The sequence below is a fragment of the Gadus morhua genome, chromosome 12, assembly GCF_902167405.1.
Source record: "Gadus morhua chromosome 12, gadMor3.0, whole genome shotgun sequence".
Taxonomy (NCBI): domain Eukaryota; kingdom Metazoa; phylum Chordata; class Actinopteri; order Gadiformes; family Gadidae; genus Gadus; species Gadus morhua.
Genome location: NC_044059.1, coordinates 8,552,898 through 8,565,695, shown reverse-complemented (window position 1 = coordinate 8,565,695; position 12,798 = coordinate 8,552,898). Strand labels below are relative to the sequence as shown.

The following is a 12,798-nucleotide window of genomic DNA, read 5'->3' as shown; positions in this document are numbered from 1 at the left end:
AACAGTTACAAGGCTGGCGGCTTGGGTAACCTCTCCCCTCTCTACCTGCGGCGGGGTCACACTTCACCAAAGTGTGATTAGCGCTCTATGCTTGCAGTGTTGCATGCTGCTTATCAAACCTGTTGGCAGCTCTTCCACATCTCCCTGCACAGCCTCTCCACCTTTCTCAACTTCATGGCGGAGAGCGGAAAGGAAGAAAAATCCACTTTGGGGCTTTCGAGTGGCCTTCCACTGCTCTGAATTGGGAGTGCCTTCTGGTTCCCGGTGTGTGCCGTTTCACACGGTACACACGGCACTCTTCTTCTCACTCTTCACACCGATGTCATGGGCGTCTGCTCCTCTGTTGCTCCCTCTCCGCTGTCAAAGCCTTTCTGTCGTTCCTCTCCTTTAGTGTTTTGGATGCTTCATCTCCGGAGTCACATGAATTCCGCGCCTCGAGTCTTCTATTTTAAATCATTTCTCACAAGAGTCATCGGATCCCTCTCTCTCTCTCTCTCTCTTCTCTCTCTGTCTTTCTGCCTCTTCCTACGGCTCAGCCCCTCTTCACAAATCTCTGGACGGTTCTGGCTTCAGACAAGCCGCCGTACAGAGTGAACACAACTCCAGAGACAGACGCCTCATGTTCCAGCTGCTCACTGGGCTGTAGGATTAGTCCTTTTTCCTTATCTACAGATCCGGCAGCAAGAACGTGGATCGTTATCCTCTTCAGAGTGGTTCGTTTCCTTCCTGAGGATCCCTAGAAAGTGCAGGTCTCGGGTTTTGAACGGCAGCTTCTTTCCCTCGTCATGTTGCTCTTACGAGACGTCTTTTTAGATAATTTGTAGAAGAATGTTTCTCTCTACTCTCAAAGGCATCTTGCTGGTTGTTGAGGCAATTCCCCCAAAAAGACTCCTGATGTTTCACGCTTCAAAGCATCCGTTTTCTCCTCTTCCCTGCGATCCACACTTTGAGAGGACATCAGAAGCACTTGCACTAGAAATCCCCAAAAAGAGGAGAAAACGAAAGGGCTCAAGTAACTGGCATTAATCCCGGGAGGTATTCAAACCAGCTGATTCTCTCCTCGGTCGTCCATAGCCTTTTTTCTACCGAGCCACTTCATACAATTCCCTGAGCGTTTTCCACCATCTCTCCCTCGTTCTCTTTCCAAAAATCCTGAGCTCTCTCTGCCTCTTCTGCCGTTCTTGCGCACCGTTAGCTACGCGTTGGGAAACTCTCCCTCCCTCCCTCTCTCTCTCTCTCTCCCCATCTCTCTCCCTCTCTCTCTAGCTCTCTCCCCTTCCTCATTCCTGCTCATGCTGCTCCTCCGAGGATCTGATAATGATCCCTCTCAGGAACGCTGCGATGGCAGTGCTGCCATGGTCACGTTCCGGCCTGCTGCAGGAGAGCCTCGCCCCTCCCCCGGGCCACACCAGAGGCTCCGGGGTTTAGGCATAAGGTAAGGTATACTGAGTAAAAGGTATATGCTTCTACCTTATACACGGTATACGTTAAGTGAGCACGCACACTTTACGTTAAGTATACAGACACACAGACTGTATACGTTAAGTATACGCGCACACTCACAGTGTACGCTAAGTTTACACACCCGTACACACAGTTTAAAGTTAAGTACACACAAACACGCACACATTCACATGCATCTGTGTACACTTGTGTTCACCGTTGTAATGCTTGTGTATATTCTGTATACTTGCGTCTAGAGATGTCCGATATTATCGGCCCACCGATATTATCGGCCCGATATTAGCATAAAAATGTAATATCTGTCAATATCGGTATCGGATTTTTTTTGCCTTAAAACCGATTTCTTTTTTTTTTTTTTTTTTTTTATAGCTCAAATAAATGTTTTCAAAATTGTGCAGTACAGTGCACATTGTAATTGACTCATATTTGTGCATTTATTCAATTAAGGTTATTGAGTTTTAGTTAAAGAAACATACTGCTATGTTGCACATAGTTGTTCAGGTACAATGTTTTATCATTTGTGAAGTCAAGTTTGCCCTATTTGTTGTGGGCATTGTCAAGATTATCTCAGGGAGAGTGTAATCCAAACTGTTGTCAGAGACCATTAAAAAAATAAAAATAAACATGGCACTTTTCCCTTAAATTAAGTTGAAGTATTTTTCTTATTTTGCACAGACAATGTTAACATTTGGAAAGCCTTGTTGCATTCAAGAATGCATCCAGTGGGGCATCACAATAACATTAAGCATGTTGTGTTAATTCCACAACAGGAGATATGTAATTTTACCTAAATTAGGTTTGAGGAAAAATAACCCAAATATCGACATCGGTATCGGCTGATATCGGAATCGAAAATTTAGAGTTGGACAATATCGCATATCGGATATCGGCAAAAAAGCCAATATCGGACATCCCTACTTGCGTCACAACACACACACACACGCACCATGATACCCAAATGGCAGAACACACAGATGAACAAACACTGAAGGGGTGTGGAGGTTGGGTAACAAAGTCCCGCAGGAACCCGCTGTTAGTTTCGACTCACTTTGAGCACTGACGCAAGAGGAATACACAGAGTCAACTTTATGCTCCAACTTCATTCAATAGAGCTGCTGATAGTCGTAAACTTAATGCTCCAACTTCATTCAATAGAGCTGCTGATAGAATCAAATGGCAAGAGGTTTTGCAAAAACCTTGAATGTCTTGAATGTAATCACAAATTTCCATCTTTAAACCAGATCACCATTTTGATACAATTCTACATTTCTTGAGAGAGCGTGCGTGCGTGTGCATGTCCATGTGTGCGTGTGTGTGTCGTGTCTGTCATTGTGCGTGGGTGAGCGAATGAGTGGTCCTACCTGCCCTCCCAGCTGCTTCATCAGGGGTTGCAGTTCGCTGAAGAGGTCATAGCCCTGATGGAAGAAGGTCAGGTGGGCGTACATGAAGGTCAGCATCTGCAGGGGAAGAACCAGTGTCAGTACGAGCATCTTCCTGAGGACCCTGGGACTCGGACTGTGCAGAAGGTGCCCGTTAGAAGAGCCTTTACCGATTTGAGGATTTCCGATCTTCTCTTGGATTGTAGGACGTTGATCTAGAATAGAAAGATAAGGTGGAAAAATGTACTTTTAAATAGATCAATCACAAGGAAAGCGATGTACTTATTATATTTTACATTTGAGAATAGCTCTACATATATTTTATCGCACAACTATCGTAAGCTCCAAACACATTACACTCAAACTCAAATCCATCCATATGCCTAAAACAACCTATTATCATTAAAATGGGAGAAAAACAGAAAAATCCTGACAACTGTGACATTGGCTGGGCCAAACAAAGACAAAATTCTGTCGAATGCTGGAGAAGATTAAACAAGCTTGAAATGCTTAACTATTCACTGACAATTCAGTGAGTGTAGTTCCCCACATCGCCACCAGGGGGAGCCGACACATAAGTGAGCTACCGCATGTTGAGCCACTAGTCTCCCAGACCATCTGCACTGCACAACTATCTCCTGTACCCCGTGTGTGTGTGTGTGTGTGTGTGTGTGTGTGTGTGTGTGTGTGTGTGTGTGTGTGTGTGTGTGTGTGTGTGTGTGTGTGTGTGTGTGTGTGTGTGTGTGTGTGTGTGTGTGTGTGTGTGTGTGTGGTTCTGCAGGTAGCAGGCAGTGCGCTCAGAGTGTTGTAAACCTGTGTGTGTACAGAATACGTGTGTGAGGAAACGCACCAGAGAAACACAAGTACGTACTACGAACAAATCCATGCAACACACACACACACACACACACACACACACACACACACACACACACACACCTTTATAGTATGCACAGTGTGGCATTGGGCAAACAAAAGTCCCTTCTAAGTATTTTTGTCTCCATTTTAACTGGAGCTCACAACCTCCTCCATATATCAAGCTCCCGCCTACCATCCAGGCTGTCACTATCTGCTGCACTCCGTGTAATTAAGGAAAGAAAATGCCACGTAAACAATCTATAAATGCAATAAAAACCTTTTAGACTTTTATTTTTTCAGCAACGGTTCATAAGCAAACTACAGTCGCAGAGGTTTTTCGCCAGGACCTCAAAGTGCTGACGGGGTGTGAAACTTCAGAGGTTGGCAGATTTCAATCGAGGAGGCAGAGTGACTTATGGATTTCCTATTGCGCGAGCGAACCGCTCAGAGAGACTGAGTCGATTTCTCAAACAAACAGAACTCCTTTTCGGGGAAGGAGTATTTCGAAAGGAACCGTTGCAAAAGGCCACTGCGGGATGTTGTGAAACTGCGTCTGTATAATATCTGCAAAATACAGAAGGAGGAAGATAGCTAATGGTCAGCTTCTCTTGGGCAAGAGCGGTGGTAGGTTCCACTTTAGCCTTGTTATTCATAACAGCTGAATTAGCCCCATTGTATTATCTTACCATGTATGCACTATCATTATCTGATGGAACAGCAATCTTGTCGTTCCATATATAACACTTGAAGTCATGATATAAATAATACAATGACTTCCTTATACTAGAATATTGCGTGCATCTGAAAGGAATTTCAAGTATTTCTCAAAATTATTTTAAATACAATTCATCAATTATCTCACAAAGTTTCTCACGACCTGAAACACTAGACTGGGTACCCCCAGCCCGTTCTGCCGGTGGTTTTAATTCGCCCTGCAGCAGTGGCTGGAGAAGAGCAGTACTTTTCTGCCCGTTTCCGATCCGCTTTCCCTGGAGCCAATCACCAAGCTGGCTTTTCCCCCCGGCGCGCTATTGGCTGGTTTAACACAACGACGACAGGGAAGCGACGGCACGCAACCAATTGCGTACAGAGTCATTTATTTTGAACTAGGCCCGTTGAACACGCCTCTTGTGCTGAAGAAAAAATGACAGCAGCTTCCCCAGACCAAGCTCAATCGTAGATTGAGGAGTCCATTGAGGAGTCCAGAGTCCTGGGGAAGCTGCTGTCATTTTTTTTTCAGCACAAGAGGCAATAGCAAGGCTACTGAACCCCTGCTGCTGCCAACCACTACAACCGCCAGATCCCCCATCTAGCCCGGCCAAGGAGATGGACTAAATCCCCGTGCCGGGCTGACCTGCGAAAACCCCCTGAGCAACGGGGGCCGGGGGGGGTCAGGTACCTGCAGGACGTAGTCGAGGACGATGTGGCGGAAGCACTTGCGTGTGGCGGTCAGGATGTTGGTGGCTTCCTCCACCTCGTGCTGCTTGTTGCGCGGGGCCTGGGCGTTCCTGGCCAGGGCAGCCTCCTTCTCCTCGCTCACCTTGTCAAAGTGCTTCTTGGACTCCTTGAACTTACGCAGGTCTCTGGGGGGGGGGGGGGCGGAGATACGGGAGGACACGGGTAATGAGTCGAGAGGATCATGAGGAGACATTTACATTTAGCTGAAGCTTTTATCCAAAGCGACTTACATCAGATAATACACACATTGACACAACCATCAACCATGCAAGGCAACAGCCAGCTCGTCAGGAGCAGTTAGGGTTAAGTGTCTTGCTCAGGGACACATCAACACTCAGCTAGGAGGAGCTGGGGATCGAACTAGCAACCTTTCGGTAACAAGACAACGGCTCTACCTCCTGAGCTAAGCCGACCCACGAGACAGAGTTTGTGTTGAAGAGTCTTTGGAGTGTGAGGCTTTAGTAAGTCGAGGTCATTAAACAAAATGGAGTAGGTCCTCTGTGACGAGAGTAACAGATGCAGGACTGGATTGATTCGATACGAGCTTTTGTATTAAGACTAGTCAATGATTATTATTGTTGGATGAGTGAACACCATACCGAACAAAGAGTGTGTGTGCTGTACTGATTCATAACCGTGAGCCAAAAGAGGTTTCAAGAGTTCAAGAAGGATATGTCTTTAATATCCGCATTTCCAAAACTTGTGTGTCTTACGCAAGTTCAGAGGTGGCGGTTAAAGGAAAACAATGTTATCGCGGATGTTGTTGAAAGAAAAAAAAAACGAACAAATGAGCCTTGGGAGAAGAAACGAGAGCCACAGGAAACCCTTGCGACCTCCATGCATCATATTCTTCACCTATTTCCCCGGAGTTTCTCCTTTCTATGAAACATAAACATGACTAGAACTACCAATGTTGACATAATTTTTCTGCAGGAAAACATAGGGTAACCAATAACCATCAGTTATGAGTGCCATTCTTTCAGCGTCGCCCTGTATGGATATTCATCACACGCCAGTGCTAAGAGCTGGCCAATGATTTCCGTAAACCCCAACGTTCCCAGCATTCCCTGAACCTTAGCACCCTGGGAGGCTTTGGTGCAAAGGGTCACCTTCAATAATGAAATGAATGAAATAAGATCGAAATGTGCCGACCAAAGCGCGAGGACTTTTAAGGGTGGATTTGTATCAAGGTTTGGCACACATTGGGTTATTAGATGTTCTCTATAGGACAGCTACAGAACATGCTGTCCTGTAGCTTTTTTACTGTAACTGATTCATTTGCATGCATGAATGTAAGATTTTCTCCCATCCAAAGACACAAGGCCAACATAATATATATACATGAGAGAAGAGAAGTGAGAGATTTGGACTCCCCATGTGGTTTATTGAATCCACATTTAAGATCATGATTAATATCAAATAGTCAAATCAATAAATTATTGAAGGTGGCTTTGTATTCATTTCTGATTAAAACTAAGAGCAATTTTGATGTGGTCAGTGGACCTTATTTTGAGACACAAGAAAGAAATGTGAAGCAAAGCCACTCGTGAAGGCCAGAAAAAACACATTCTATCAAGCTCAGTCAACACTTACTCCTTGACGAACGTTTGAAGCTGGGTCTTTATTGATCTCTGCGCCTGATCGAAGAGTATCTGTGAAGAGAGAGGAAAAAAAAAAAACGGACGGATTAGCCAATTCAATTGCCCTAACAAAACACACAGAAAAGGAGCCTAGCGGCAAAATTAATTATTATCATCTTTCGTTCTGTAAGCAGCAGCTGTGGTGGAGCTGATTCAGACTTACAGGCTACGGCCTGTTCTGCACAGTCAGCGCTCGGTTACTTATAAGCCTCGCTTCTACTTCCTCTGGCCAAGTTTAGCATCGACAAATGGGTCCATATTTCCATAAACGCTCTGCGAGTTCCCCCCTGAACGAGCGCGCACGCACGCACGCACGCACGCACGCACGCACACACACACACACACACACACACACACACACACACACACACACACACACACACACACACACACACACACACACACACACACACACACACACACACACACACACACACACACACGTGTATGTGGTGGCTCTAGTTAACCTGCGTTTTTCCATGAGACCCAGCCTCCCGGAAAAAAAACAGCTGCCACACATAAACAAGGCCCCTGGAAAGATCTGCGCTGCGTTTGACTTATAATTCCTGGACTTGGGAGACGGATGGCAGCGGGACCCAGACAATACGGCCAGTGTGGCGGGAATGGGCCCGTCTTCTTGTGACACACGGCGCTCCGGATCATGTGCTTAGAGATCGCTGACATTGAGAACACGTATGAAGCAGTCAGCTGATGTGGCCGGTCTGTTGAGTCATCGCTGCCTGGCCTCAAGACTGTGGCTTGCTTGCAGGGGGGGGGGGAAGTGGGGGAGATGTCGTGTGGCTTCCACTGAGTTAAAGAAGTCTCTCTCCATGAACGCTCGTATGAGTCGTCAATGGTGACCCGTCCGAACGAATCGGTTCAGACCGATGGAGATCCGGACGCTGTGGTTGTTCGGCACCAGCACAGATAATAATTCAACACAGATACACACATTGAAGTTATGTCCTATTAGGGCTGCATGTATCACTGGTCTTTCTTTCGTTTGGGGGAGGTTTGCTGGAATCAAAGCCAGTTGAATATATGAGTAAACTGTACCTAAAAAAAAAAGCATCCATCATTAACTCCAAACCTCTGCCCAGTGTGAAGAACGGCGTCTAATCAAACCTAGTCTGGGACGTTAATCAGACATCAAGGGGGCTCTCTGACTCTCTCTCTCTCTCTCCCCCCCCCCCCCCCCCCCACCTCCACCCGGAATTAGTGGAGGGGTCAAGATGACCATCAGGAGGATGTGGGGACCGGGTAGAAACCCCCAGTGGAAGACGGGGTCAGAGTCGAGGTCCTGGGAGAGACTAGGGAAACAAGAGCACGCATACTTCCACATAACGGATGTAAACTTGGTTCTGCTTAACGGTTATAAACCAGTGCACTGGTGTGGATTTAATGGGCTTGTGTCTCTCTGTAGAGGAACACAACACTTTGTCAGACAGGCTGTGTGTAGAGCTGGAAACCCGACACGACACAAGTATTTTGTGAGAAATAAAGTCGCCTCTTGGGTAGAGACGTTGCGAGCGGTCCACTGAGCATTAGGCTGTGTTCACATCTGCTTGTGATCGTACCATAAGAGCCAGAATAAAAGATGTGCTTCATCAGAACAAAAACATACCCCTGTGGACCCTGGAATTCTAAAAGGCGTGGGTTTGAAGACTTACTTGGGATTTTTGTGTTTGTTGGGTTTCTATAAAATCCCTGCAATTAACGGTGAGGATTCCTATGTGGTGTGCCTTGCTATTTCGCACAATGCATTGTTACATCCCCATTAAAGGTCTGCATGCAAACCCTTTCATAGGGAGCTGCTGCCGGGTCATGTTCCTTGTGTGACCCACTTCGGGGAAGCAGGCAACCAGCAACAAATATCTTGTGTTTTTTCAGCCAATGGGATGAAAGCCAGGGCTGGAGCAGTCAGGGTACTGAGTATCTTCTTTTTTAGTACCACTGCATCGTCTTCGTCCTCTCTAACCTCTTAAGCTACAGCATCTGCTTCACTATACCTCCTTACTGGTCTGCGACTGTAAGCTAATGTCCCCCAGTATTTGACCCAGTTCTGAGTGCCGTTATGCTGGGACTGTGAACGGTGATTGAGGAAGTGCTTGGACGATCAACATGGCAGCGACGAGCCGGTCGTGGTGGTGATGTCCTACCGTGTGATAGTTGATCATCTCCGTCAGGCTCTCTGCAAACTTGGTGAGACTGGACTGTGGGGCAGAGGAGATAAACACAAAACGATGACGATGACGAGGAGGAGGAGGAAAACACATGCACCGAAGATGAATAAGTCTCGATATGCATACTATTAGTATATAAAACTACCATGATTCTTTCGGGAACATGAATACATACAAGTAAACATTCAATTTAGGAAAATATATACGTTGTGGATTGAAAGTATGCAAAGCATGCATCCCCCCCCGGCCATTATTAACCGTATGCGAGATGCTATGCTATGTTTGCACAACAATGGGAGCTATTGGGAAAGCGAATTCTCCGGTCTAAGCGTTGCCTGAAAGTAAGTATAAACTGGGGCTGAACTCCGGACCCAGCAGAGAGCCAGTGAAAGGAAGTACACAAAGGCAGAGGGGAAGTACCTCCCCCCCTCTCACACACACACCCCATGCAAACCCTTGTGTGAGAAAAAACAAAGCAATTCACAGTCCGGTTTCTACAAGGTCTGAAGGACGGACTCGAAGGGTTTCATTTGGAAACACAAACATTATCTCCAGCCACTCTGAAGATATCGAAGTATCGATGTTTACCTCAGTTATGCCTTATTAATAAAGAATATATTCTACATGTGCTCTGACACAGAAAAAGAAAAACATGTCTGTTCGTTTCTACTTTCACAGATCTGGTCCAAGGGTTGCGTTTCCTCAGAGCACAGCGAAACCCAGAAGAGAGCCGGGACAAACAAACTGAATAGTTAAAGTCTAAACGGACACGGGAGCACGGATGGACGGAGGTTGGTCTCAAAGTGTTAAATGAATAATGCACTTCATCATCACCTCGATGACCTCATCTTTGGTGGACTGCTGCGCCAGCTCCCGGATGCCGTTGACAAACTGTTTGTTGGCCGTGTTGTAGGCCTTCCCAGCGTCGATCATCCCAATACACAGCTTCACCAGCTGGACGGAGACCGGGAGAGAGACATGGTTTTTATGTGTGGCTTAGAGTGAAGTACACAACGATAACACGTTTTATTAATAACATTCATGAGATGGGGTGGGGGAAGTGATGCACAACATACAGGAAAGGGATCGAGATAGTCGCAGAGAGAGAGAGAGAGAGGCAAGAATAGAGAGCGAAATTAAAATTATAAATATTTTCATTAAAAAAAAAAATAGAAGAAGAATGGACGATTGCCGAGGACAAAGACAGAGTGGGAGACAGAGCGAGACACAGATACACTGATGGAAGATGAAGATAAAAACCGAGCAAAGTGAATAACATCTTAAAGCAATGCTCGCCAGGCCTCTGTCTCCAGGGCCGGTTTCATCTTACAACCCTGGACATCTGCTCCATCAGACTTAAAGCACCACACACACACACACACACACACACACACACACACACACACACACACACACACACACACACACACACACACACACACACACACACACACACACACACACACACACACACACACACACACACAGTGGGACCCGTAGCATGAGCTGGGCTGGCCAGGCTCAGCAGCTACCTACTCAATACTAATCCTGGAGGAGAAAGATCTGCTTAAAACCCCGTCTTTCCCTCTGACTCATCGGTGCCAGGGATAATAGATGGTTACGTCAGCACCAAAACAAACAAACCCTGGCAACGCCGTCCGTTCCCGGACGAGGAGGAGGGAGAGACGTTGCGTGTTGTGAAAGGCAAAGCATCCACCTGGATTCATAGACATATGATATACCCGTAGGCACACCGTTTGGCTGGGGATCAAATACTACCCGGGGGACTGACGGTTCTTTAAAATGTTTAAGCAACACAGTTCCGGGCTTCTGTGCCCGAATTTGATTTAAATCTGAATACAGGCCTATGTTCAGAATGAGGGTTTTGGATATGATGGTCTGAATGGTTGACTGCTAGCTTTGACATTTTGGACTCCCCAAGGAATACATACAATGCAATAACTAAGTGTGTTTAGACTGCGGGGCCGTGCGTCGTGTGTTCCGGTCGGGTTGCATGAGGTGCATGTGAAGTGTGGGGCCTGTGTGGGTAAGAATGGGATTGGGATTGTTTGTGTTCATTCTCTCCGCCTCGTTGCTCCCTGACCGTGAACAGCCTTGTCGTAGTCAGCGGCCCCACGGTACAAGACTTATTACCCACCTTCTCAATCCTGGTTTATGGAGAACAATAAGACTTTTAATCATCGGCTTGATTAAAAAGTGTGTCGTTTTAAGGTCTGGGGTGGAGGCCAAGGCAATAACAGCGTCTGGTTACTTCTTGAACTCAAGGGCACACACACACACGCACACACACGAACGCACACTCGCACACGGACACACATAGGAGTTGCAGAACAAGAGAGGAAATGAGAGTGGAGCTGAGTCACGCTCAGAAGGACGTGATGGAGAGAGAGTGGTCAGGGGGGTAATGAGGAGGACGGGTGACAGAGAGAGAGAGGCGGGTGGGTGGTGATAGAGGGAGAGGATGGATTGAGAAAAGAGAAGGGTGTGGCTGAAAAAGGGGGACTGGGATAGATGGTGAGGGGGAAACAGGGTGAGAGGATGAGGTATGGCACATAGCGAGGGTGAGGGTGAGACGCGGTGAGAGGGTGAGACTGAGGCTGAGATCATGTTGTTGATCATAGAATCAGTTAAAGCAGATGGTACACACACGCCCATGCACTGACATAGAGGCAGTTCCCCAAGCGGAGGCAGGTGTTATGTCGGGAACATAATACAGTAGCAAGCGGGAATGCTGGCATCAATCTGCCAGCTGCAGTCAATGTCTAACAGTATCCTGCAGGTGGCCAGCTTTGGCTTGCCACAGATAGGCTTGATGTGTCTCTCCTAAACACCTGGCTGACTACTGATGCATCTCTGTAATGTTTATTTGTTTTAGACTGTCATCAAGCCAATGGGGGATTTACATTTCACAAAATAAAAAGGTCTCTTTACTACCGTGACCGGAATCTAACGGATTTCCTGGACATACTCACTTTGTCAAGCTTGGATTCCAGCTCACACACATCCCCCTCCACTTCCTCTATGGTGGCTCTGGAAGGACAAAATGAAACAGTTAAACATTTCATAATATGTTTTGCATTGATAAAACATTTCAGTGAAAAGACAATAAGACACACTGAAGGGAAAATCCATGCTATAATTTTTTTGAATCACAGTAAATACAAGATTATGATATCAATCCCATAAGATGAATTCAGGAATATTGCACAGTCCCACACACTACTAAATTGAAGGTATCCATGATACATGCATTAAGACGCATCATGTGCACACTGCTTTGGACACCTACACACTGAGACAGTTAAACAGGAAGCCAGCTTGAGAAGCAGTCGAGGTTTGGCAGCTACACAGGGCCACGCATCAGATTTGACAAGTTTTGCCTGATGAGGCACATGGGACAGCTTGGTGCTACAAGGGGGACCACAGCATACAGCCCGCATGCCAGAATCCACGGCAACGAAAGCTGGGCTCGACCCATCATAGCGGGATGCACCATTCATCTTTGACAGTTACAGCTAGGACATGTGATCGAATAAAAGCAAGAACAACGAGCCAACAGTATCGTACATAATGACATAGAGGCATCAATCTTGTATATACACTGTTGGGCTCATGCAACATGGATATATGAACGCTTGTTTGCACTTTTACACACGCACACGCACACGCACACGCACACACGGACACACGCACGTTGATGTGTAGAACATGTGCACATGGATTCAGGAGGCATCACCATCAAAATGTTCCATCAAGTGAGGCTGGTGATTTGTACGAGCTGTTCTGCTATTGGAG

The 12,798-nt window shown here is 46.5% G+C and overlaps 1 protein-coding gene across 4 annotated transcripts in view; it reads right to left on the bottom strand.

The window, feature by feature from the left end:
• The window catches only part of LOC115555096 (arf-GAP with coiled-coil, ANK repeat and PH domain-containing protein 2), a 49,554-nt gene that overhangs the window by 26,789 nt on the left and 9,967 nt on the right, over nucleotides 1–12,798 (bottom strand). For all 4 annotated transcript variants that reach the window (XR_003978815.1, XR_003978817.1, XR_003978816.1 and 1 more), the window contains exons 2-8: nucleotides 11,976–12,033; nucleotides 9,817–9,936; nucleotides 8,959–9,012; nucleotides 6,753–6,811; nucleotides 5,101–5,284; nucleotides 3,014–3,058; nucleotides 2,826–2,921 (exon numbers count right to left, since the gene is read on the bottom strand). Coding sequence is in view for 1 of the 4 variants with exons in the window: in XM_030371766.1 (XP_030227626.1) it covers nucleotides 2,826–2,921; nucleotides 3,014–3,058; nucleotides 5,101–5,284; nucleotides 6,753–6,811; nucleotides 8,959–9,012; nucleotides 9,817–9,936; nucleotides 11,976–12,033 (616 nt within the window). In the remaining 3 variants the exon portion in view is untranslated. The remainder of the gene's footprint in view (nucleotides 1–2,825; nucleotides 2,922–3,013; nucleotides 3,059–5,100; nucleotides 5,285–6,752; nucleotides 6,812–8,958; nucleotides 9,013–9,816; nucleotides 9,937–11,975; nucleotides 12,034–12,798) is intronic.